Source organism: Cynocephalus volans, chromosome 6 (assembly GCF_027409185.1).
Source record: "Cynocephalus volans isolate mCynVol1 chromosome 6, mCynVol1.pri, whole genome shotgun sequence".
Classification (NCBI taxonomy): domain Eukaryota; kingdom Metazoa; phylum Chordata; class Mammalia; order Dermoptera; family Cynocephalidae; genus Cynocephalus; species Cynocephalus volans.
The window spans coordinates 139,456,311-139,481,310 of NC_084465.1; the positions used below are offsets into that span (position 1 = coordinate 139,456,311).

Below are 25,000 nucleotides of genomic sequence, written 5' to 3' on the forward strand. Positions count from 1 at the left end.
CCACATTGATTCTATCAAATTCATAGTAGAATTATTATTTGGAACACCAGAATATGTGATTATAAAAATCACAGAGAAGAATGAGTGAGACTACTCAAGGAAAAAATTAAAAATATGATCAATGATGGAAGACTTAAACTACTAGGTCTAATTCAACAAATGATCCTGAGACTCTTAGTTATCTATTTGAAAAAAATATGTATTTTTAAATATGGTTTTCACTTCTCACCATATACCAAAATAAATTTGGGAGGTTAGACAAATACACTAAAGAATAAAATAATGGACTAAGTAGGAGACTATCTGGCAAATATTTATTTAATGGCAAAATAGATGAGGACCTTCTGAGGAATAAAACAATGAAAGTGATCTTAAAAGAAAATGTTTGAAAACTCTATGTAAAAAATACAAATTGCTGTATGGCAAAAAGAAAACAATCATATTTAGAATTAAAGGGCAAATTACACACAGATCATATATTTGACAATGTTCTTAGTTCATAGAAATCTTTATAAAAATAAAAGCAATAGTCCAATCAAATAAAGAGGGGGAAATAAATGTATACAGTACAAATTGTACAAATACAAATATCCAATAAACATTTTTTAAAAGTTTAACCTCACTGGTAATAGAAGGAATGCTAATTAAAACACTGTAGATAATTTTTAATCAAAATAGAAAAAGGGTGGTGGTGTGTATTTTATAAGGGTTAAAACAATATGGATATTCCCATACACAGGTGGAATTACTTTTTATAAAGCCAAACAATGGAGTACAAGCTTCCATTAAAAATTACCTATCAAGGGATATTCATGAACATGGAAAAATACCAAGACTATAATATGAACTGGGGAAAAGCAAGCTATTGCATGTTATGATTCCAATTTGATAAACATATGGATATCAATAAACATACATTAAATAAAGAGTGGGGTGAAAATAAAACTAACAATATCTTAGTAGTGAGATACACCTGCTTTAATTTGGTCTTAACCTTTTCTGTAAATTTCTATTAAAATGGTTATTTTAAAAACCAGGCAATGCTATTTAAAGTATAATTATGGTTTAAATTTTAAGCTTTTTATTGGACAGTGTTTTCCAAACTCAAGGTAGCAATTCAGAAGGATCATAATATCAATTAGCCAATGGATTGCAGCAAGCTTTTTTTAATGTAATAGAATGGAATAGAAAATATGTCTCTGCTTTATGTGGATCTTTAGAAAAAAGAACAAGAAAAAAAGTAAACATTGCAATAAATATTTAGTTTCAATACATTCACACAGATATCTATATATATGCATGTTTATCTAGAGATTTCTATAATAAATGTCTAAACATGATGTTAAATATATTCTTACTATGGTTTATTTCGAAAGAGTTTGGAAGATTCTATATTGGAGTAATCCATTTCTTGATACAATTGAAGATATCTGAGATTACATACTTTATACTGCTAATGCATTCACATCCCTTTAACTCAGGTGAGAGTACAAAACTGAAAGTCTCTGAGGAATTCAGATTTAACTATTTCTGCCTCTGCTGGTTAAAAAAAAAAATTACAAGCACAATATCCAAGGGTGGGGCTAAAATTTGTGAAATTATAGAAGATATGATGCTCTGTAATGAAGGATTGTTAAAGTCAATACACAGCCAAACTTGCATCATTTAGAATTCCCTTGCCAGCATATTTCAATATGTATAAGCAACACTTAAAAATTAGCTAGGGAGCAAAGATAAAAGTCGGATTTTACTTTGAGAATATTATTGCAAGCAAGTCACCACGAGCCTTGAGAGTTAAATCGCTTTTAAGTATTTCTAAATAAGTGAATACTTCATTTTCTTGCCCCTTCTAAGTAGTATTTTACGGAACTTTTTTAGGTAGATATAAAATAAATTCTGAAGTGTCTATAATCTAGGTAGTGTTGCCATTTCCTTGATTAAAACATGCTGAAAGTGAACAGCTCCAGGCTATTACTAATTACTTTGCCCTGATCTGGGTTTTGTAGATTGCCCTGTGTGTAGTTGACTTTGTTTTCATGCATCACAGTTCCAACATGTATTTAAATCTACTTTTATATTATCCTTATTCCTTAAGGCACTGAAAATGCACAGATGAGGACGTTTTGCCGAATCAGCCCTGGGTTTTAATCAGAATGATTTCTGAAAGAAATAGCCTATTTTCAGATAAGTCTAAATGTTGTTGCTTTACTCCCAGCATCCATTTCCTACACTACACATTACGAAAACAGGCTAGGTATCAGGAGGTGCCATTCAACAGGAAGAAAGAACTGTAGCATGAAGAGCCAATTGCAAAAATCATTTTCCTTGTTGAAAATTCAATCAATGAAAGATTGAGGAAATAAAAACTAAAAAGCAACAGCAATAGCTTTTTTACCAACCATATGGAGGAAAGAGGAATAAAATGTGATTTTTTTAAAAAATGAGATAAAATTGGGAGGATAAAAGTCCTTGATGCTGTCATGCTTTGTAAACACAAGTTGTTACTAAACAGAATGGAGTTCATTTGCCCACCTGCAACAAAAAGCCAGACACTAAAGCACAGGTCTGTGCAGTTGAGAAAAAGGGTTATTCACAAGGTGACCTCGTGAGAAGACGAGGTATTTGTCAAATCGGTCTTGACCACTACCAGAGAAATAGTATATTAATAGGGAAGTAGTCAGGAGTGGAGTGAGGATCTGCTAAGGTGCATGCCATCTGCATTTATCTCTGCAGGTTCAGAAGGTGGCAGGATCAGGAGATGGAGTTTTCATCCATCCGCGCAGGCTCAGTAGAGAGCTATTATGGGCTCAGCCAGCCTAGCCTGGTTCCACTTGGGCCAAGCTAACACAAAGCATCATGAAAAACTCCCTTGGGCACACGACTCATGACTTCTGCGATAGAGACAGTATCTTTGAAAGGCAGATAAGAAAATGAGAGGTTAGTTAGTGGAATTTTTCTGGAAGAACAAGCAAAAGCAATATAAACAAGGAATAACTTTTAACTGAAAAGCCATGTTTGCATGTTAGGGCTACTTTAGATTCAAGAAATCTAGAAGAACATTAAACCTTCAATTTATAAAACCTGCACCTCTTCAAGATGCCACGTGCATAGATGACAAGGTTCTGGATAGGATATATCAGATGATTTGGTCACAGTTTTCCTTCTGAAACTCATCTGTGAAGCAAAGTTCCTGCATTCTGCCAATAACTGTTTTCTTGGACATTGGACTATGATTCTGAGCTACAAGTAGCATCAAGAGCTTTTATTGAAAGAAAGCGTACTCCACATTTTTGCCTATTATAAAAAGTAAAATTTTGTGATTTATCTTACAATATTGTCTTTGTTACAGATTATTGATAGATTCATCTATCATTCCCACAGCTGTAAGTAATAAGTGGTTCAGGCATGAAAATTCTGAAAAAACTTTAAGCTCAAGTTTGTTGATTTTAGGAGAAATATTTTTAGAAGTGAAAATGTCCATCTCATGCCTATGGCCAATTAGGAACAAGCAGGCTCCGTCAGGGAAACAAGATATGATTTTTTATTTTTTTATTGAAAAGTGATGATTATAATCAACATTGTAAATGTTATGACCTTAGTTTTTCAGTAAAAATTCAGAAAATTTTTCAGTATTTCAAAAAAAATGATTTTCCCATATCTTACAGCTCCATCCTATGACCTATCTTATGATAAAATGTGTTATTAGTTATATGATGTTTGTCATCTCACCTAATGAGATGGACGTGTTAATTAGCTTGATTTATGCTTCTTTTTAAAGCATCTTTCCATTTCTTTGATGCTGGAGGATCATTTTTCACACTTCTCAAGACCGTGGCAAAAAAATTTACTAAATGTACAATTGATTTTTCCATTAAGATAGCACATCCTGATAAATACACCTAAGGCTATAAGAACCATATAAGTCATCAGATACCTTGCTGTGGTATTTCTCCTAATATCTCCAGAATTTTACAGATCTTTATTTTTACATAACAGATTAGAACATAGTTGATCAAGCTACAGCAAGTGGGTTAAAAACAACCCATTTCTTATTTTTATAAATAAAGTTTTATTGGCACACAATCACACTCATCAGTTTATGTGTTTATCTTTATCTGTTTTCAAGTTCCATTAGCAGAGGTGATTAGAGGGAACAGATACAATATAGCCTGCAAAGCCTAAAATATTTACTGTCTGGTCCTTTACGAAAATAGTTTGTTGACCCCTAATCTAGAAACTAATTCCTAATGGGGTCTTAAATTCTGTGACGTTTCTTTCCAAAATTCTCTTTGGTAGATGTTTCATCTTACTGATAACATGACACATGTTCAATTGTTCAGTAAGACATGCACTTCATTTTTAATCCTTATGTATTGCTTCTGTATGTATTTCAATGTTTACACTATTTCCTTCATCCTTATATATTACCCTTGCAAAATAAGTACTATTTCTGAAACTCTTTCTACAAAACTGACGTTAGAGATGTGATGAGATTTATACTTTTCATTTCTTGATTTGATAGATGCTGTAAACTAGGAGAAAATGGTTTGCTTTCTAGGCTGCTTTATTTAATGTGGTTCATTTAACATGGTCTCTGGGGCCTTTGAAATCAACACCCCTTCAATGGGCATTAATTTCAAAGTTAAATTGAGTTAAGAAAAGAACAGTTATTTTGAAGTATAACTCTCTATGAATTTGTTTTGGAATTAGGTAATAGTGAGAAGGGAATAACTTGGAAATAAAAACATTGAAACCTATCATAGTTAGGAGCTCAAATCTTGTTGAAATCAATTTTTGAGGAATATTTACAAAATCATGTAATTTCTATCTACTTATAAATATTGAATAAAGACTTGGCCAATATGTGAAAGCAACTTATATTTTTCTCTCATAATATTCTGTAATACTCATTCCCAAATATGATGATAAAAGACTTTATATTATAAAACACATAGTTTATTAATACGGTACATCGAATTAATTCCTAAACATTATGATGATAAAGGACTTTATAATTACACAATACTTTTTGCATTAATATGGTATATAGGATTAATTCCTAAACATTTTCTAAATCCTGTCTATGAAGTGAAATCTCACCTATTCATTTTTCTGTGGTTGTCAACTTTGCTACCTGCATACTACACAGACATTACTTAAGTGTTAAAAATAGCTACATTTACTGAATCTTTACTTTATACCAGACAGGCACTCTACTTTTAATCTTTACATAACCTCTCCCATTTCATTTTATATGTGAGAAAACAGGCTTAGAGAGGAAAAAATAACTTAAAGGTACGAAGTTCTAGTTAGACAGGAAGAATACATTTTTTGAGATCTATTGCACAGCTATGTTAATATATACTACAAATATATTAACTCTAGTAACTATAGTTAATACTAGTATATTGTATATTTCCAAATTGCTAAGAGTGTATATTTCAAATATTCTCACCATAGAAAATGATTAGTATTTGAGGTGATGAATATGTTAATTAGCTTGATTTAATCATTCCACATTGTGTATGTATATCATAATATCACTTTGTACCCCATAAATATATATAATTATAATTTGTCAGTATACAAAAAACCACAATTTTTTAAAAAGAAAAAAACGGCAAATGACTTGCCTAAGACCATACACCTGTTTTGTGCTCAAGCAAAAATTCTAACTTCAGTAACCGGGCTCTAGAACCTCACTTTTAACCTTGTTCTCCCCGAAGTCTTGTAAAATAAGCTCAAAAACAACTGCTTGCACTCAGTATTGGGAGACTCTAAGAAAGGATTGCTGACTGCTGGGTGAGAGGAGAAAGAGATGTTTCTCAGAGGTTAAGTTTGAGTTTAATTGCGTTTACTAATTGGGTGTTCCAGACAAATGGAATAGCATATTCAAAGGCAAAGTCATGTGAGAGCTTAGCATCTTTAGGGAAGGGTAAGCAATTTGCTCTTTTGGGAGCAAAAGGAACATGAGAATTGGTTGTAGAAGGGCTGGAAGAGTGGGCAAGGGGCCTGATCCCACCCTACTGGAAGTCAGTGGTTTTCAAATTTCAGTGTGGTAAACATCCCCTGGGGGTGCTTGTCTACAGTAAAAATTGCCGAGCCCCAATTGCCAGAAAATTTTATTTAGTTAGACTCCCAAATTTGCATCTCAACAGGCATCCTAGATGATTCCAATGTAGGAGAACCTCTTTGTGAATCACTGTAAAAAATGTGTAAACAATATGTGGAAGCATGACATGGTTCATGTCATTGGGTTTTTATAAAAAAACAACACAGCAGTTCAGCAGAGACAGGAAGGTGTTCTCAAGAGTGATTTTGGTTTATTTAGAATTCAGAAATAATATGAAGGTGGCTTTTCTTAGTGATTGATAACACATACACACATAGCCTTTGTTTTATAATTACTTTTGGATACTATTTAGATTACTGGATTATTAAAAAAATGTTGAAAATGCAGGGTTCAGTTCTATTCATTTTTTTAAGGCACTGTAAGCTATAAAAAAAAAGTATGAGCTTTTCAATCCAAATCTTGTTTGCCATTTTCAGTCCTCCTCACCCTAAGAATTAGGAAACTATAGCTCAATTAATAGGGAATCAATTGTGAATGAATCATTTAATTGACACATATTCACAGTAGAACCTAATTTCACACAATATTACTAAGGAATTATTTAGTAAATCAAGCAAACTGCAATATTTCTGCACTTTTGCCTGGGATCAATGTAACAATTTAAAGAACTAATGATTCTAAGATAAAATTTCAGTGGATACACGAATTTAGGATTCAGTACTGTCTTGTTATAATATAAGGTAAAAGTGATTATATCCCACCAGCTTCGAATACACCTGGAATAGAGTAAGTAAACACAAACTGTATTTTAAAAATTATTTGTTCCTTTTAATTACTTGTGGTCAAGTGGTTCCACAAAAATATTTTTTATAGAATGTTAGTAAATTCTCCATCTTCTAAAAGAGATTGTTAGTACCTTCTTCAATGTTTAAACAAACTTGAAAGGAAAAAAGAAGACAGAACAGTCATCTAAATCACCTAGAATTAAACATATGCCACACGTCAGAATTTCATTGGGTAACCAGAAATTGTCTTGACCAACATGGGATTCTCAAATTTAGGATGCCAAATAACACAGTGGTGTTTATTTCACACTGAAGCTTGTTCAACACAGATGGTAGGCATAAAATAACTGAGCGTCAATGGATCATGTCTGGAGAAAATGATGGATATGATCTTTTTTGTTGACAGTAGAGTTGTTTTCACATTCCACTTGAATTAAATTATGCTCATTCATGCCACGGTACATAATCTCTGGCAAGAATTCTTAGAAAAAGAATCCTATCATGTGGGCTCATTGCAAAACAAGTGAAAAAATGTTACCCAATAACAACATAAGCACTATAAGAAAACGTTAAGATGAACTTTGAACAGCCTCCATTTATTTTGAAAATATATAAATACCTATTTAATGAACGTATGTTAATATGGATTCTTATATATTATGTTCACATGTAAATATACATTGAGATATTAAAATTTAGAAGCAATGTAAATCCTTAATTTTAATAGATTGGCAAAAACATTTAGAATTTCTTTTATATAAAATACATCGTGTGTCAGATATGATCTGTATAAGAAACTGACCCTAACTTTAAAATGCTCTCAGTCAAGTTTGGTAAATAAGACATACGCACATGAGATTTTATATAAAGGAGAAAAGTTAAATAATAAAGTAAGATCTGATTATAGCAGTTTATGAAGCTTTATTAGAATATGCTCTGGATAGTAATTTCTGTGCCTTGAAAATGAATGGGCTGTATCAGAGTAGGTACGGAAGACAGAAAATTATTCCAGTCAAGGAAGACAGTATAAGTGAACAAAATCTTATTAACCTTGTGCTTGCTAATTTATACCTTTAAGACATAACCCAACCACAGTGTTGTTGGCTATCCCCAAGAACACTCTCAAGGACTCACAGAACTCAGAAAACTGTTATACTCAGGGTTGTCATTTATTACCAGAAAAGGAGATGGATTAAAATCCACAAAGGTAAAAGGCACTTAGGGCAGAGTACAGGAGAGACCAGGCACAAGCTTTCAGTTGTCCTCTCCCAGTGGAACCATACAGACAACACTTAATTCCCTCAGCAACAATGCATGACAACATGCAAGTATTGTTAACCAAGGAAGCTCACCCCAAGACTTGGTTTCCAGGGAAGTTATTGAGAGTCAGTCCTATAGGGATAGAACTCCTCCATGACTAATGACTAACTTTATCTCTCAGTCTCCAGCTCCCCCAGAGGTCAGACTGAATACAGCGTAACCCAGGGCCCCAAGTGAATAAAATCAAGACATTCATCATAAATAGTTTTGTCAGCATAAACTGTCTTGCAAAGTCAAAGACACAATGTGTGCACTCTGTCCGGGCTTGATATTCCAGGGGGTTAGTGGTTATCTCCTAGGAGCTGGTCAAAGGCCAGTTTTTCTTTGGAATGCAAAGGGTTTGAAAATCCCAACACTCCTGAGTTAACACTTGACTGCACAATAGAGAGAAAGAGTCTGTGTTACTGTGGGTCTTAAGTAAAAGTAAAGAAATAAATCACCTGAAATCTTGAAAAAAGATATCTGCAAAAAGTTTGTATCTATTTGTTTTGATGATGAGAAAAAAAGAATGAGGAAAGAATAAAACCAACTTCATAGAATAGCAATTGGTCTTATTTTTGTTTGGGGATGTCAGCCTCAGCAGAGTGAAGTGTTGCCATGTGTGATCCTAACGGAGTGGCAGCCCAAGGAGTGAGTGATAGCTCAGCAGCACTGTAAATGTTTCACTGCTTTTCCAGATGCCCGTTCTCTTGAAGAAAGTTTATGTTGTATTGAACTGCAAGTTTGAGAATTAACTACTTATCAATCTTTTTCTTTTAATTTTTTGTCCCCCACCCTGCTCCCTACGCTTCCATTTCTGAACTGCAATGTGGTCCTCTTTGAAGATGTTCCAGTGGCTTTGATCGCCATCGACAGGACTGGGTGGACAGTGGATGCCCTGAAGAGGTACACAGTGCTTTATTGTGACAAAATTCCTGGGACCAAGCTGTCATAGATAGTTGCCACAACTTAATGAAAGTGGTATCTAATTTAACCAAAATAAGCAGCAGTTATCGAACCCCTAATACGTGCAAGACATTGGGCTTATCTATACATATCATTTCATTTTATTCTCATGTCCCTCCAGTCCTTACCCTCATATAGGAAGGAATTTGGGAAGTGATAGGTCAGGCAAAGGGCATAAAGAAATATCACTATTTGTAAGAATGAATATGCTAATAATAAATAAAAATTTAAAAGAAAAAGAAAAAAAAAGAAGAGGGAGAGGTAGAATGTGGGTGCTTAGAGAGTTAGGTACATGGCTAGGGAATAAGAAAACCACAACTGGAGTCTGTTATAAAGCAAAGGGTAGTTTTTGTAAATACTTGCTGCTTTTCTATGACCTACAAAGCCATTGTTCCTCTTTTTAGCTCAAATAACAAGACCAGTGGTAATGGGGGGAAAGACTGATTACAGCAAATTGGTGTGCTGTGATAAATGAGAAATGGTATAACTAAGCTAACATAGAGAAATGCTAAAATATTAACTCCAAGACAAATATGATAGGGAAAATGATGTAATGAAGTGATCCAAGCAATTGCATACACATTGCAGAAGCAATTTTAACCGGTTTGAAAGTTATCTATTGAATTGCATGTACACTCATTTCAGGTTTACATGAAGATATCCTACGAGGTTCATAAACAAAAGTATTTATTTCTTCTCCCGTCATTACATTTAGGGCATGAATTTTAAATAAAAATCATTAACAATTACACGAGTTTTCTCGTTCAGTAGAACAAATCAAGCCAAAGTGCTAAATTTAAAACGATTAGGAAATTAATAGTCACTAGAGGCTTTTTTAAAGTTCTTTTTTTTTGTGGGGGGGATGTTTCATAAAAGTCTTCAGAAATACATCTTTAAAAACATTCTTGAACTTTAACAAGGCAGCTTTAATCCACTTTGTGACATTCATTTGGGATTACAGTGATATATACTAATCCATCTATCTTACTTCACTTATCTAAGAACAAAGTTCAAAAAGAAAATGTATTGACAGAGCCATAGTTATATTTTCATATCACTGTTTCTTCCAAGTAATCACAGTTACCTGAATAAAAAAGTGCTGAAATTGAATACCTATATTTGTGTAAAGATTGAGGCTGTAATTCAGACATTTTAATTTTCTTGCTTCACTTGGGCTCACGATGAACCACAGGTGATAGAGAAAAATCCATCATATACTGCGCCCTCCTAAGTATATCTGTGGACAATTCACCATGTTCTGCGGAACATGTGCTATTAGAAATACAAAGATAAATGAAAAATGACCCCCTCCTCCCAAGGAGCTCATCTCGTTTAGTCTTTTATTTAATCTATCCATTAAGGTAGTAATTTCAGCAAATACACATTTATTTCTAAAATCTAAATTTGGCACTTTGATAGATCTGCCAAATCATTTTTAGAGTCTTATGTTACCAGTTTATTTTTAAATTTTACCATTCATCTCTTTAAATATTTCATATATAATTTTTATATATTTCATATTGGATGATCCCAATATCTAAAGTCTTGGTCATATAAATATGTTCTTCATTGTTCATTGCTTCTGCTGACTGTTAAACTGCTCTTTTTTCTTTTTGTTTAACTTACGTACTATTTTTAATAATTTATTCCTCATGTTGATTTGAGAGCCTTTTGAGCTTTATAGCTTAACTTTTTTGATGTAATTTCTAAAAATGTAGGTGTGATCACTTAATTGGTTTTCCTTTTTGTTTCCCTTACTAGTCCAAAGAGAAGATGTGTGAGAACACAGAACCAGTGGAAGCTTCTTCTCAAACCACTACAGCCATACGCACGACAACCACACAGTTCAGGGTCTTAACCACCACCAGAAGGGCAGCCACAGCGCAGCTGCCCACCAGCCTGCCTACAGAAGGTGCCCAAGAGATACTGTGCTTTATTCCTGAAGGAGGGAAAGATCTCTGTGTTGAATGCACTAGAGTAGCTGCTACCCTATAGAGGGAAAGTTATTCTTTGGCAAACTGGATTTCTAAGGGATTTCTAAAGGTGAAAAAGACAAAATTATTATGGACTAAAAAATATGCACTAGGATTCTTTTATGTCCTGTGCCTTTCCTTAAGACTTAGCATTTGCCACTGATTCTGCCTTCTTGTCCTTACTAGAAAATCAACATAGACTTCTTTTCATGTGGCTAAATTTTGTAGTAACCAAATTTAACATTGCGGTCATGGGATAGACAGGCAGAATGTCCATTGATTTTGTATTGTAAACAATAGATAATTCTACTCAAATACAATTCTAACATTTTACTGAATACAGCCAATAAAATATGTCAGCCTATAACCTGTACAGGGGTTATACGTATAACAAGGACAAGAAATTGTCCTTGAAAAATATTTTCTCTTCTAGGGAAGGCAACAATGATAATGCAGGTGCACAACTCATGAGGGGAAGAAAGTATAATTAACTAGCATTTGATAACTTTCTATTCTGAATGGTACCCCTAGGAAGTAATATGGGACTAATAGGCAGAAATATGAGCCTAATTGGCCAAGAGTAAGCTTTGAGGGGGGAAAAATGGTTTACTTGTTTATTGTTATATGCATTGTTTTCATTTGAATAGAAAGTTAAATTAAACTTGAAACCTTTAATAGAAATTTAACTTGATATTATAAGGTAACTGGAATAAAGTGAGGTAGAGCGCAGATGCTAAATGCATTTTTTTTAACTTTTAAAAGCAATTTATATTTTAATTCATATTATTTTGGATCATTACGTTAAAGCCTATGAAAATATTTTTGTAATTTAAACCCTATCCTTTAGAATGAGATATAACCCCTGAGATCAAAGAAAGCACGTCTTCCCTTTTGTTCATTCAGGACAGGTTTCTTTCAAATATGATTTTGGTCATATTTGTTAGGGGTGAATAAGCATTTCACCTTTGAAGTTATATTTGTAAATATTGACAAATCTTCACTATTCCAATTATTTAGGAATTTTCTCAATCTTTAAAAAAGAATAAATAAGGTCATAACTATAGAGTCTAATTACAGTTATTTTTAATAATTAAAAATAAATGTCTTTTAAGTTGTAATTAGAACTGTTTAATTTTCTCACAGAACTTAAGAGTTATGTAGTACTTTACTAAAGTCTTGATTGTACAGCCTCTGTAAGAAGTGTTAGCACTACATCATGTAAAGCTAGGAAATACTCTCGCTGCACTAGAAATGATCTTAATGCATTATCAAAATCTAGTCATGTTACAATTAAGACAGTTAGTAGACAATTACTAGTCATGAGATTTATGCACCTTTAAAATCTTTTGCTGTTATAATAACTTTGAATTTCTTTTCCAGATGATACCAAGATAGCACTACATCTAAAAGATAATGGAGGTAGGAATTGATACTTTTCTTTTATAAACAAATATTGTTAAATACTAATTCATTTCATTCATTTTAATCTGAGAAAGGACTTATGGGCTTTTAAGTATAGAGTAAGGATATATTTCATTCCCTGTTGGCATTTAACTTGTGAAGAATTCAGCAGATAGCTTCGAAAAGTGAAATGAAATCCTAATTCTTGCATTTATTTGTGCATAAAACTATGTGACACCAATTACCAGTTATAAAGCAGAGAATGTATCCACACATCTTGCTATTCTCTGTTGCTCTAGTTGTTGTTGTTTTAGTTGTTTGCATAGTTATCTACACAGCTACAGATATTGGGTTCAATTGTTTTTCACTAACTTGACTTTTTCTTTAACACCCTTTATACATAAAATTGAGAAACAAAGCAGTAGGTGTGGAAGTATATTGTGTTAGATCTTTCTATCTGTCCTAGGAAGCAAATGACAAAAATTAAATATTCAAAAGAACATCTTGTTAGTAACATACTTATAGTTTTTCTAAAACAATATAGAAATATCTATAACAGTACATGAAAATTTGAGGGAAAAAAGTTCTACTGAAATACTACTGTGTAAGATATTGGCCATATCTTAAAAACCAGTTCTTTCCCTATTAAACTATGTTAGCTCATGTGTGCTTCTCCCCAGAGCGTGCTGGATCTTGATAAAAGAGATTTACATTAGTAATTGTTTATTCAGCTTAGGAAGGGGGTCTCCACTTCCTGGCAGCATCTGCTATGTAAATGTAGGCAGATTCTGACATTGATCTAGTCATGGTTTTACTTTTGCAGCCCTAGATGACTTCTTGAGTAAGTCAAATTGAATATATACATTGTTAGGAATGTTTTTCTCTATAATTTTAGAGAGTAATTCTTAAATTACTCAGTCGAGATTAAGTAACCAATACTTACGTGCTTTCTTAGGTCACTGTTTATATATGTGTATCTTTAGATTTCATGTCAGTCCATCTGTCAGTTGTCCATTGTCCTGCATTTCTATTCTAGTGTGTTATTTCATTCATTTCTTATTAATTATTGTATTAATGCAGTAAGTGGATAGTTTTACAGATGATCATTTGCAACATACATACTAGCTAGAAATAAATTAAAATCTTAGCACTCGAAGGGATATCACCAATCCCGCAATTCAGGATTTCCCAGAGCAGGATGTTAGTATCATGTGAACGTACGTCTTAAAGTTCGGGTTACCTCATTTTGAGAGAGGAGATGGGGTATGAGGTGAATGGTATGGAAGAGGGGTACTCAGGAGGCTTCTGCTGTATTCATTATATTTAATTCTTAATATGGGTGGTAGTTACATGTGTATTTGTTATATTTTCTCAACGTTTTCTTTTCTTTTCTTTTTTTCCTGTATGCCTAAAATATTCTATAGTGATAACGGAATAAATGAATGAATGAATGAATGAATGGTTTCTGTGGTCAAAAAAAGGTGGGAGATACTCCAGGTGAAGGAAAATTAAAGAAATGTACTTGCTGGAGAGCACTTCAGAGCCTTTAATGTTCACTTCTTCCTGCTGAATGCTTGTTAATTGCAAAGGCTTGTTGCAGGCTTGGGGCTATAGCAATGAACAAGTCTTCAACAAATGTCCTGCTTTCAGAGAACATTCATTTTAGTGAATCTTCCAGGTGGTTATAAAGGTTTCATATTGGCATTTCTTCACTATTTGGTCCTGTTTTTTACAAGCAGCCTCTCATGGACTTAATGTTTTGTGAAATACACTTTGGTTTTTAGGATTTTACCAATTATCCCAAAGAAAATCCTTAGCTTTGTTTAAAGCATCAAAGAGTCATAAAACTGAAGATTTTCTTAAAACAGTGCATTGGAACTACCTTATGATGCTAAGAAATCAAGTTAAATAAACCCCAAGATTTAAATATGGGAGTTTTTGATAGACTACAGAGTCAACTGTTGGATTTTCAGATGATATTTAGATAATTGATATGCAGAAGATATCCATCAGAATTCCGAAATGTCACAACAACACTTCAAACTCGTTTCATGTCTACGGTTCTTTATAAAGCACTTTTCCTAAAAATATTCAAGTGCAGTTTGAACAGACCAACTTGACCAGTGTTAGGATAAATATTTCTTCAAAAGAGTACTTAAGGGAAGTCACTTAAGGGAAGTCACACATAACTTTTTATAGCATCCTTATTAAGATAGTATGCTATCATTGCTTTTTATTTTATGGAATGTGGAGATTCAGGAAGGATTGCCCATTTAAATCTAACTTCATACTTAATTAAGCATGTTGAAAACAGAATTCAGAATTGCTTTTCCCCTCTAGTTTAACATTTTGCAAGACTGAGATAGTAATGAATTAGAATGCCTACTTCAAATGTTTTCAAAATTTATTGAGATTGATTTTTTTAAAACATGCTAATAAATTTTTGTAAATTGCTATGTATTGTTGCAAAGAAATTTAACACATTTTATTTCGTTATTTAATTGGCTGTTCTTTTTACTTTAAATAAATTTTATTGTATGTATTTGAGGTTTACAACATGATGTAATGGATACATATAGATAGTGAAATGGTTACAGCAGTGATGCAGATTAACATATCCAGCATTTCACATAGTTACTTTATTGTGTAACTAATTGGCTGTTCTTGAAGTCATTTTAATTTAAACATCTGTACTTTTCTGGAAAAGAGGATGACATTTTTCAAAGTAGTCAATATGTAGCTAGAAACCAGTAACTGACTTTCCATACACTGTCTCCTTTACATATTGGATTACCTCGGGTCCAAGTCTTTCGGGGACATATCTCTGTGCTAAAATAGTTGATTTTCTTAGTGGAATCCACAGCTGACGTGATTATACATTCACTTTCTAAGAGATATTCCTTCACCTTTGATATGAAAGCATAAAATACTTCTGAGCAGCCGGACACCAAAGTCACGCAACAGGGTTTCTCATTCAGAGGACCCAGACTGAGCTACAATCTGCTAAGTCACTCCTGATGAATCTTCAATTGAGCATAGAGTTTCCTGATACATTTAAATTAGGTGTAGGTAGAGAGCCTCTTGGAGTTTCAGCCTACTTGATTGAAAAAGTTTTATAAACCTTTCGGCTTGAGTGTAAATTCTAAACTTTCTAAATTTAGAGAAAAGAGCAAGAAAAAAATCTAAACAAAGGGAATATGTAATGAGTGCATCTCCCTTGATAAGATATAGCCTTGTCTGACCATTGTCAGTGGCTGAATGCAAAAACTCAAAAGAGCCAATTCAAAGACAACAATTTATCTCCAACTGTAATATTGCTGGTTGCATGTTTATGATATTAAGTTTAATCAAATAGCATGCCTGTTACTTGTTTATGTGAAAAACAGAAGAGGAGCAGAAGACGAGCAACAGGAGGTAGAGTAGGAAGAAGTAGAAGATGAGGGAGAAGGAAGAATATCTATTGAATGTTTACTGTGTTCCAGGCATCATTCTACATGCTGTGCATACATTAACTCATTTAACTCACACAACACCCCTGAGTTGATCCTATTTTTAGTTCCATTTTATAGAAATGGAAACAGAGGTACAAAAAGTTAGGTTACCTAGCTAGCATGTGTCATAGCTGGGATGTGAATCTGTTTAGCCTTGATGCAGATTCCAAGTCCTTGACAACCTCACAGTATTGCCTCTCCTTGCACTACAGGTCTCTTACAATCAAACCTCACATGGGAAATACCACAATAAGCTATTTTACTTAAACCTACGATATTATTTTTCCCTTTATTTAACAACTGATTATACTTTCAGGTGTTTGTAATGAAATTTTCTGTTCTCGTGTAATTATGCATTAGTTTCCATTTTATCCTTTTTTATGAAAATCATAATGCAGAATTCTCCTGTGTAACTGAGTGATGTCAGAACCATTGGCGTGTGGTCTCCAAACTATAGGGCTATCCTGTAGTTTTGTTGAAAATCTAATTTCACATTCTTTTAGCCTTCTTGGTTTCTCTAGAAATTCAGGTTTAATTCACCTGTAAGGGGTACCTACCCTGTATTCTTTAAATAAATACATTTCTGTGGATAATGATTATATTCATTTAAAACCACATCTTCTTTGGGTTTTCAAATCCTAGCAATAGCTTATTAAACAAGTTTCATTTTTAAGGAATGACCTAGCTATTTATTTTAGCAGGTACAACTATCAAATGCCTTCTTTGACATTTGATTAGGTTTGCTCCCAAATGGCACTCACCATCTAATTAGAAATGTAAATGTCTTCAAGATGCAAACTGGATAAAGTTATATCCAGGGCTGAGAAAAGGCTTGCTTGAATCAATGGCAACCATTTTTAATTAAGAAAATAAAGTCTTCAACCAGATTCAACTCAATTTAGCAAATTGAATTGTGTCACTCTGCTACACTGGAAATATTAAAATTATTTCAAGCTCTAACATCCTGATTTGATTTTATTATTCAAAATTTGTTGACTGATATTTACCAAAGCACCAAAATCTGCATTTTCTCTTGGTTTCTTTAAAGGGTCTTCCCTTTGGTAGAGTTGTTTCTTTCTAAAACTACTTGAACATAATAAGTCCTTAATTGTTTATAATATTTAAAGTATCAGCACTCCAGACAAACATGATATGTAATGCAGTTGGTTCTGTGTTCATCATTTCTTCTTATTGTTAGGAATTTTACCAGACCCGGACTCTGAAAGACTGCATTCTTGAATCAGTGGTTGGTGTCTTCATCAAGGAGATGCTCAAATTGCTACATTAAGCAGTTTGCAGAATATGATTAAATTAATTCAGAGGTACAAATCTGCAAAGTGGTTGCTTTCAAAGAGCTAATACAGATATATTTTGAATGAACTGCTATGGAATGGCTGGTCTATATGCTAATTCTGTTGTGTTCAGTTTCCTATTTCTGAACTTATCATAAGACTTTTCATCCAAAAATAAAATGTTAGAATATTATTCTGATATTTTCCCTGGAATGTTTCTAAGGTTATATTTTTATTACCTAGTCTATAGTGATAGATCAAGTGTCTAGTATTTCATTTATCATTCAGTCAAATTATTTTTAGAATTTCATACATAAATCACCAAAGTAACATATCTCTCACTACTTTTTTCCTACCATTCCTTGCTATTTTTTTTCATCTAATTATTTTGAGTAGATCACAATCTTATAAGCAGAGGGTAACTGTTATTTCCTTTTGACAGGCTATTGAATATCTATCACTTTCTGTCTCTATAACTGTAAAATATTTTGGCATTTAGTTTTATCTTTTGTTTAGTTACTTTCCTGATAGCGCTAACTATATTCTAAGTGTATATGTATCATAATAGTGAAAAAATCTTGTACTTTAGAATATTATTTTGAGATTTCCCTAAGATTAAAAATTTCTCTCCCAAATTTTTGTCTAGAGTCAAAACTGAACATTCTCTCAACTTTTTCTGTACATTGGATTCACTTGGTCATTCTTGTTTAACTGGGTTGTTCCAGCTTATAAAAATTCCTGTATTCAGACTAATCTCCATACTAGTTAATTCTTAACCTCTGTGGCTGGGACCCAGGCATCAATATTATTTAAACCCCCAGATAATTACAATGTAAAGTTAAGTGGCAAATGAGTGGTCTGATTCAATGCTTCATAAATATTAAGGATCATCAGAATCATTGGGGATGGGAAGTCTGGTTAAAATGCGTATTTTGATGGACACCAAACCTTTGCACTGCATTTCTAATAAGCTCCCAGATAATGCAGTTGCCACCAGTCCACAGACCACATTTTGAGTATCAGAGGTTTAATGAATTTTTTATTTCTTTTTGCTAGAGTGCTCAAAATAAGAATGACATATTGTATTAGTCTGTTTCTGTTATTTAAAAGAGAATACCTGAAACTAGATAATTTATAAAGAAATACAATGTATTTCTTATAGTTTCAGAAGCTGGGAAGTCCAAAGTCCAGGGAGCGCACGTGGTGAGGGCCTCGTTCTTGGTGGTAACACGCCACAGCAACACAGGGTATCACATGGTGAATGGCTTAAGCAAGAGAGCTGACCTCCTCATTTGCTCTTCTTTTAAAGCCTTCAAACCTATTACCACCCATTAAGCCATCAGTGGATTAATCCATTCAGGAGGGTACAGTCCTCACAATGTAATCACCTCATAAAGGCCCCACCTTTCAATTGCCATAATAAGATTCCACACCCTTTTAATGCTGTTGCAATGGAGATCAAATCTCCAACAAATGAGCCTTCGGGGGACACAGTCAACCCATAGCACCTGTCTTCTCTGACCGCACCCATTGGTCCTCACCTGTACCTCACAGCTCTCTTGAAACATTTTAGTTGATGGCCAGTGAAGAAATTACCTTTATCTATATGCAGAGAATGCATCTTGCTCTGAAGAAGCAAGAGACCCAAAAGCATTATATCTGTTATACCTCCTACCTCATTTTAGTATGTGGTATTATGTGAAAATTAGTCCATTTAAGCTGTTGGGAAATTTATAATTTTAGTAAACATAGTTACTTTTTCTGCATTTTGTTGATCCACATGAAATTGCTGATTTTTAGACTATCTTTGACCTGCAATAGTTGCAATTTCGTTGATCAATCTAATAGTTTAAAAATTGTTATCCAGCTTGGGGAAAGGAAACAAAAATAAAAATCCACTGGAATATATTTTTTCCCCTTTCTGTTGATTTGTAGATAGGATTTGTAGTTAGAGTTTATGCCACTGATAGAACACAGAACAAAATGATGTAGTGGAGCCTCTCCTAGGAAATTCACACACAAGGCTTCTGAGAAGTAGCTCTAAATATACTTTCCACTTGTCATCGGCAAAATGTTTTACCACATCCCTCTGAGAAATACCTACTTTCCTTTCTGTGCTCTCCTCCTATCTAATTTTCTATCTATCTTATTCCTGTCAGAAACCTGGCCTTGAAAATCTCCTGCTGGAGAAAAGAAACTTCCATATACCATTGGATTTGGGAATCCAAGACTTATGAGGGGCCCCAGGAGCAGGTTTTGTGTTACCCAGTATTTCTGATGCCCCTTTCCAGAGTGTTAAACATCTGTAAAGTCATTACAGTTTTTGTAATGTGAAATGTCTAGTGATTGTGGTCGATGACCTTGTACTCCTAAAATAATATGTATGATACTAAAAAATTAGATTAACTTTGGTAGTGATTTGATTTGATTTATTCGAGAAACATTTCATAAACTACTGTGTACCAGGCCCATCGGTAGGTGATAAACAAGGTCTGGTGTCTAACCTGAAGAAGCAAGTAGTCTAACGGGATGGCATAGAGAAAGAAACCAATAATTAAGTTTGGTGTGAAAAATGCAAAGATAGACTCAAGAAAAACAATCGGAGGGCAGAGAAAAGGCATCTAAGAGAAACTAACATTATGGGAAAGCTTCCCAGGAGCAATGCTCAATCCAAGTTTTGAAATGTGGGTAGGATCTATGTTGGAAAGGGATAGAAAAAAGGAATTTCCGCAGAGGGATCAACATACATAGAGGTTCAGAAACAGGAAACATTGAGATCTATTTGGATAACGCTAAAGAGTTTTCAAATTTCACTGGGCTGGGGTCAAAATATACATATAGTAGTTACGGATGGTGAGGCTCAAACATGAACAGGGGCTTCAGCATTCATGGACTTTTAACCAGGCAAGGGAGTTTGAACTTTATGCTGAAGACATTGGCATTGGGAGCCATTGACATCATTTAGACAGTGGAAGGCCATGAAAAGTTTTGAAGCTACATAGCTAATGTCTGATTGGATGTGTGACTCGTGTGGTAGGAAAATGACTGAGATGGCTCCCAAGACTTGAGTTTAAGTGATCTAGATGGATGCTGGTGCCATTTAATAGGGAGTACGGAAGAGGAGCAGGTTTTGGGAGAGGCAGTACATCTCATTTGACTATGTTTACTTTGAAATACCCATGGGACACCTGAATGAAGATGTCCAGTAGGCATTTTACTATATAAGTCTGGAATTCACTTGAGAAATATGAGATTAGATATAAATTTTTTTTTTCTTAATTTTATTTTGTCGATATACAATGTGGTTGATTATTGTGGCCCATTACCGAAACCTCCCTCCCTCCTCCCTCCTCCCCTCCCTCCCAACAATGTCCTTTCTGTTTGCTTGTCGTATCAACTTCAAGGAATTATAGTTGTTATGTCTCCCCCCGCCACCCCCCTGGGTTGTGTGTGTGTGTGTGTGTGTGTGTATGTGTGTGTGTGTGTGTGTGTGTGTGTGTGAATTTATTTATTTATTTTTATCTCCCACCAATAAGTGAGAACATGTGGTATTTCTCTTTCTGTGCCTGACTTGTTTCACTTAATATAATTCTCTCAAGGTCCATCCATGTTGTTGCAAATGGCAGTATTTCATTCGTTTTTATAGCTGAGTAGTATTCCATTGTGTAGATGTACCACATTTTCCGTATCCACTCATCTGATGATGGACATTTGGGCTGGTTCCAACTCTTGGCTATTGTAAAGAGTGCTGCGATGAACATTGGGGAACAGGTATACCTTCGACTTTAAACATCATCAGCATAAAAATAATAACTGAAGTTTTAGGGGTGAGGTCACAGAAGTATAGTATAAAAATGAAAAAAGCAGAGGACTAAAGTGAGAATACAACAGTTGAGGTTTTGTGAAGAAAACTGAAAAGAGGTGAGAGAGACAGGAAGAAAACTGGAAGAGTCAGTGTATTAGTCCATTTCTGTTGCTTATAACAAAATACACAGAACTGGGTACTTTATAAAGAAAATGAAATTTATTGCTTACAGTTTCTGAGGCTAGGAAATCCAAAGTCCAGGGAGCACATCTGGTGAAGGTCTTGTTGGTGATGACAGTGATGGCAGGTATCACATTGTGAAAATGCAGAGCAGAGAAAGCAGAGTAATCTCCTCATTCACTTTCCATTTAAAGCCCTCAGAACCACACCATGACCACCATTTTTAATCCATTCACTACTGCACGGTCCTACAATCCAATCACCTCTTCATGGCTCCACCTTTCAATTATCATAATGGGGTTTCCTATACTCTTAACAGTCACAGTGAGGGCTAAGTCTGTAATACGTAAAATTTGGGAAACATAATTCAAGCTTCAGTGAGTTTTGGCGGGACGTAATTCAATCCAGCACAGTTCGCTAGGTAATATGAAGACAATAGCTGACCTTGACTGTACAGTCTATAACTCACAGTTGCAGAATCCCCAGACAGAATTTGAAAAGTCTGTGGGCAATAAGGAAATTCAAGTGAACAGGGATAGAATACTTTTTCAAGAAGCTTGGTAAAAAGGGAAGTAGAGATTTGCAATATTGTCTTATTTTAGGAGCATATTTTTACATGCCATAAGTATTGAGGAGAAAGAACTCATAAGGAGGAAAAAGTTAAAAGATGACTGGGCATGAAGTGATATATCTGCAGGTAGGGGTGGGTTCAGTCTGCATGGATGAGGTAAGGAAGAAGTTGAGGGAGTTTTTTTTGTGGTTGCTGTTCTCTCAGTACAGTAGGAGGCAAAGTAATCCAGTAAGACTGAGCAAAGAGAGGTTAAAATGCAGTGTCTAGGATCTGAGAGAACCCATAAAACATTTCTGAGGGCAATGGAAGATGGATCCTCATACTGCTGTGCAATGGACGTGCCAGGGTGTATTTGGAGTCCCCTGATCTGGGTGACTATCTTCGAGGCTGTATGATATCAACTGTGCTTGAATCACTAATGCCTATTGCTCATGTAATGTGCTGATCCACTAAAGCAAAGAAGAAAAAAATAAAATAAAATAAAAAGAGGAAATGTTGATGGGAAGAAAAGATATACTATTTTTAAAAAGACATAATGCTCTAAAGAGAGTAGTTTAATCCATTACATTGTAAATTTAGTATAATCTTTTTCAGCAACTAGGTTTTCAATGGCTTGCTGCTCCATTAAGACTAATTTTTGCTTTACTTTTATTCTGTAGTGCTCAAATAATACCATGCAATATTTTAAATATATCTTGGGTAATAAGGACAGGAGTTAATTACTTAATGCTAATTCATAACAGGGTTGTAAGTTACTGTTATTATTTCAGTTACAGCGATGAATTAACAACTTGGTGGACAAAGTGTCAACCATAAGTGATCTTAACACATGTTAACATTATGCTTAGCAACCACTAAAGAAAAAATATAAATATGTAGAGCTAAAATCCATTGGAGGAATTTAAATGGAATTCTAAGAAGTATTTATTTAACCCAAAGAAGGCAGGAGAGAGGGAACGATGGACCACATAACAGGGGGGTACAATAAAACAAAGAGCAGAATGAGAGATCAGATTCAACCATACTGATAATTATATTAAATGCAAATAAAATAAAAACTCCAATTAAAAGCATAGATTATCAGACTGACTTTTAAAAGAGCAAGGTCCAACTATACATTGTGTATAAGAAGTGTATGTGAAAAATAATAACATAAAGATACAAACTGCTTTAAGGTAAAATGATAGAAAAATATATGCACTGCAAACCATAGAAAAGCTGAAGTCACTATATAAATATCAAACTAAGTAGACTTAAAGAGAAAGAGATTAACAGAGGTAAAAAGGAAATTATAAAAACTTTCAGGAAGCCATTACAATTTCTAAAAATTAGGCCAAAAAATTAGGAAGGATATAGAATTAAACTATGCTATCAACCACCTTGATGTGATTGACACTTATAGAGCATTGTTCCCAACAACTGTAGAATGTAGATATTTTTTCAAGTGTACATGAAATTGTCATCAAGACAGACCATATACTAAGCCATAAAAACATCTTAAAGATTGAAAAGATTGATGTCATATAAACTGTATTCTCTGACTACCAAAGAACTAAATGAGGATCTAGAACAATACTATATCTATTGATGAGAGAGTATATCTTCAAAAAGATAAGTATGTGAGATGATGGATATGTTAATTAGTTTGATTTAATTATTTCACAGTGTATATAACAAAGCATCACGATGTATACTGTGAATATGAATAATTTTTATTTGTCAATTATGCCTTAATGAAGCCGGCGTTGGGGGGGAAGTATGCTATCTAGAAAGTCCCCACATATGTGAAAAATAAACAGCACTTCTAAATAATATATGAATCAAAGAAAAAATAATAAGGAAAATTACAAAATATTTCAATGTAATGATAATAAATACAACATACAAAATTTATGTGATGCTGCTAAAAAGTATTTAGAAGGAAATTTATAGTTTTAAATCCTTATATTAGAAAGGGAAAGGGTTTAAAGTAAATGATCCACAGCACCAATTTAAGTTTAAGAAAATGAGCAAATTAAGCCCCCAAATAATAAATGTATACAATTATGATTTGTCAGTTAAAAGTAATATTAATAAAAAGGAGTAAATAATAAAGATGAGTAGAAAAAATGAAAATAAGAAATAGAAAACAATAGAGAATATTAACACAATCAAAAGTTTGTTCTTTGAAAACTTTAATAAGTTTAATATCTCCTAAGAAGACTGTTTTAAAAAATGATAAATGAAACATCAAAATTAAAAACCTTTGTCCATCAAAAAAACTTTGTTAAGGAAATGAAAAGGCAGGTCACATATAGGAGAAAAAGTTTACAATAAACATGTATTAAGAAGGACTTGTATCCAGAAAATATAAAGAACTTCTGAAAATTAATAATAAAAGATAAACAGTCCAAACCTGAAGGGGATACCCTTTTGCACCTATTAGGATGACTAAACGCCTCACAACAGTAATATTGATGAGGATGTGGTGCCCTGGAGACACAAAACTAATATCAGTGACACAGCAATAACTTTGATGACATGGTGCACCTGAACTCTTGCACATTGCCAGTCAGAATGTAGTATTATATGACCACTTTGGAAAGCTGTTTGGCAGTTTTTATAAAGCTCTGGCCTTTTGAGTCAGAAATTCCACTTCTATGTTTCTATCCAAAAGAAAACATAACCACAGAAAAACTTGTGCAAGAATATTCATAGCAACTATATTCATAATTGTTGATAACTGGAAACAGTCCAGATGTTTATCAACAGAAGAGTAAAGAGATAGAGTATATTTATGCAGTGGACTACTATTCAGCAGAAAAAAGAATGAATTGCTACTGATACACGCAATGGCACAGAAAAATCTTAAGAACGCTGTTAAGCAACAGAGCCAGACACATAGTACCTGTAGTATGACTCAATTTATATGAAATTCAATTAAAAGCAAAACTAATCTAAAATAATAAAATGCACAGTGGTTGCCTGTCATGGGAGTGGTAAGGATTGACTGGAAGGGGAGAACAAGGGAACTTTCTAAGGGAATGGAAATGTTCAATATCTTAATATGAATGGTGGATGGTGTTTATTTGAGTATATACAGTAATCAAAATGTATTAAATTGTACACTTAAGATCCTTGCATTTTAAGGATACAAATATTACCTAAATAAAAGGAATGAGGGA

General features: G+C 33.8%; 1 protein-coding gene across 1 annotated transcript in view; it reads left to right on the forward strand.

Moving 5' to 3' along the window:
- The window catches only part of PLXDC2 (plexin domain containing 2), a 401,250-nt gene that overhangs the window by 342,855 nt on the left and 33,395 nt on the right, over positions 1-25,000 (forward strand). The window contains exons 10-12 of the mRNA XM_063100052.1: positions 9,003-9,063; positions 10,885-11,035; positions 12,477-12,515. Of these exons, the coding sequence (XP_062956122.1) occupies positions 9,003-9,063; positions 10,885-11,035; positions 12,477-12,515 (251 nt within the window). The remainder of the gene's footprint in view (positions 1-9,002; positions 9,064-10,884; positions 11,036-12,476; positions 12,516-25,000) is intronic.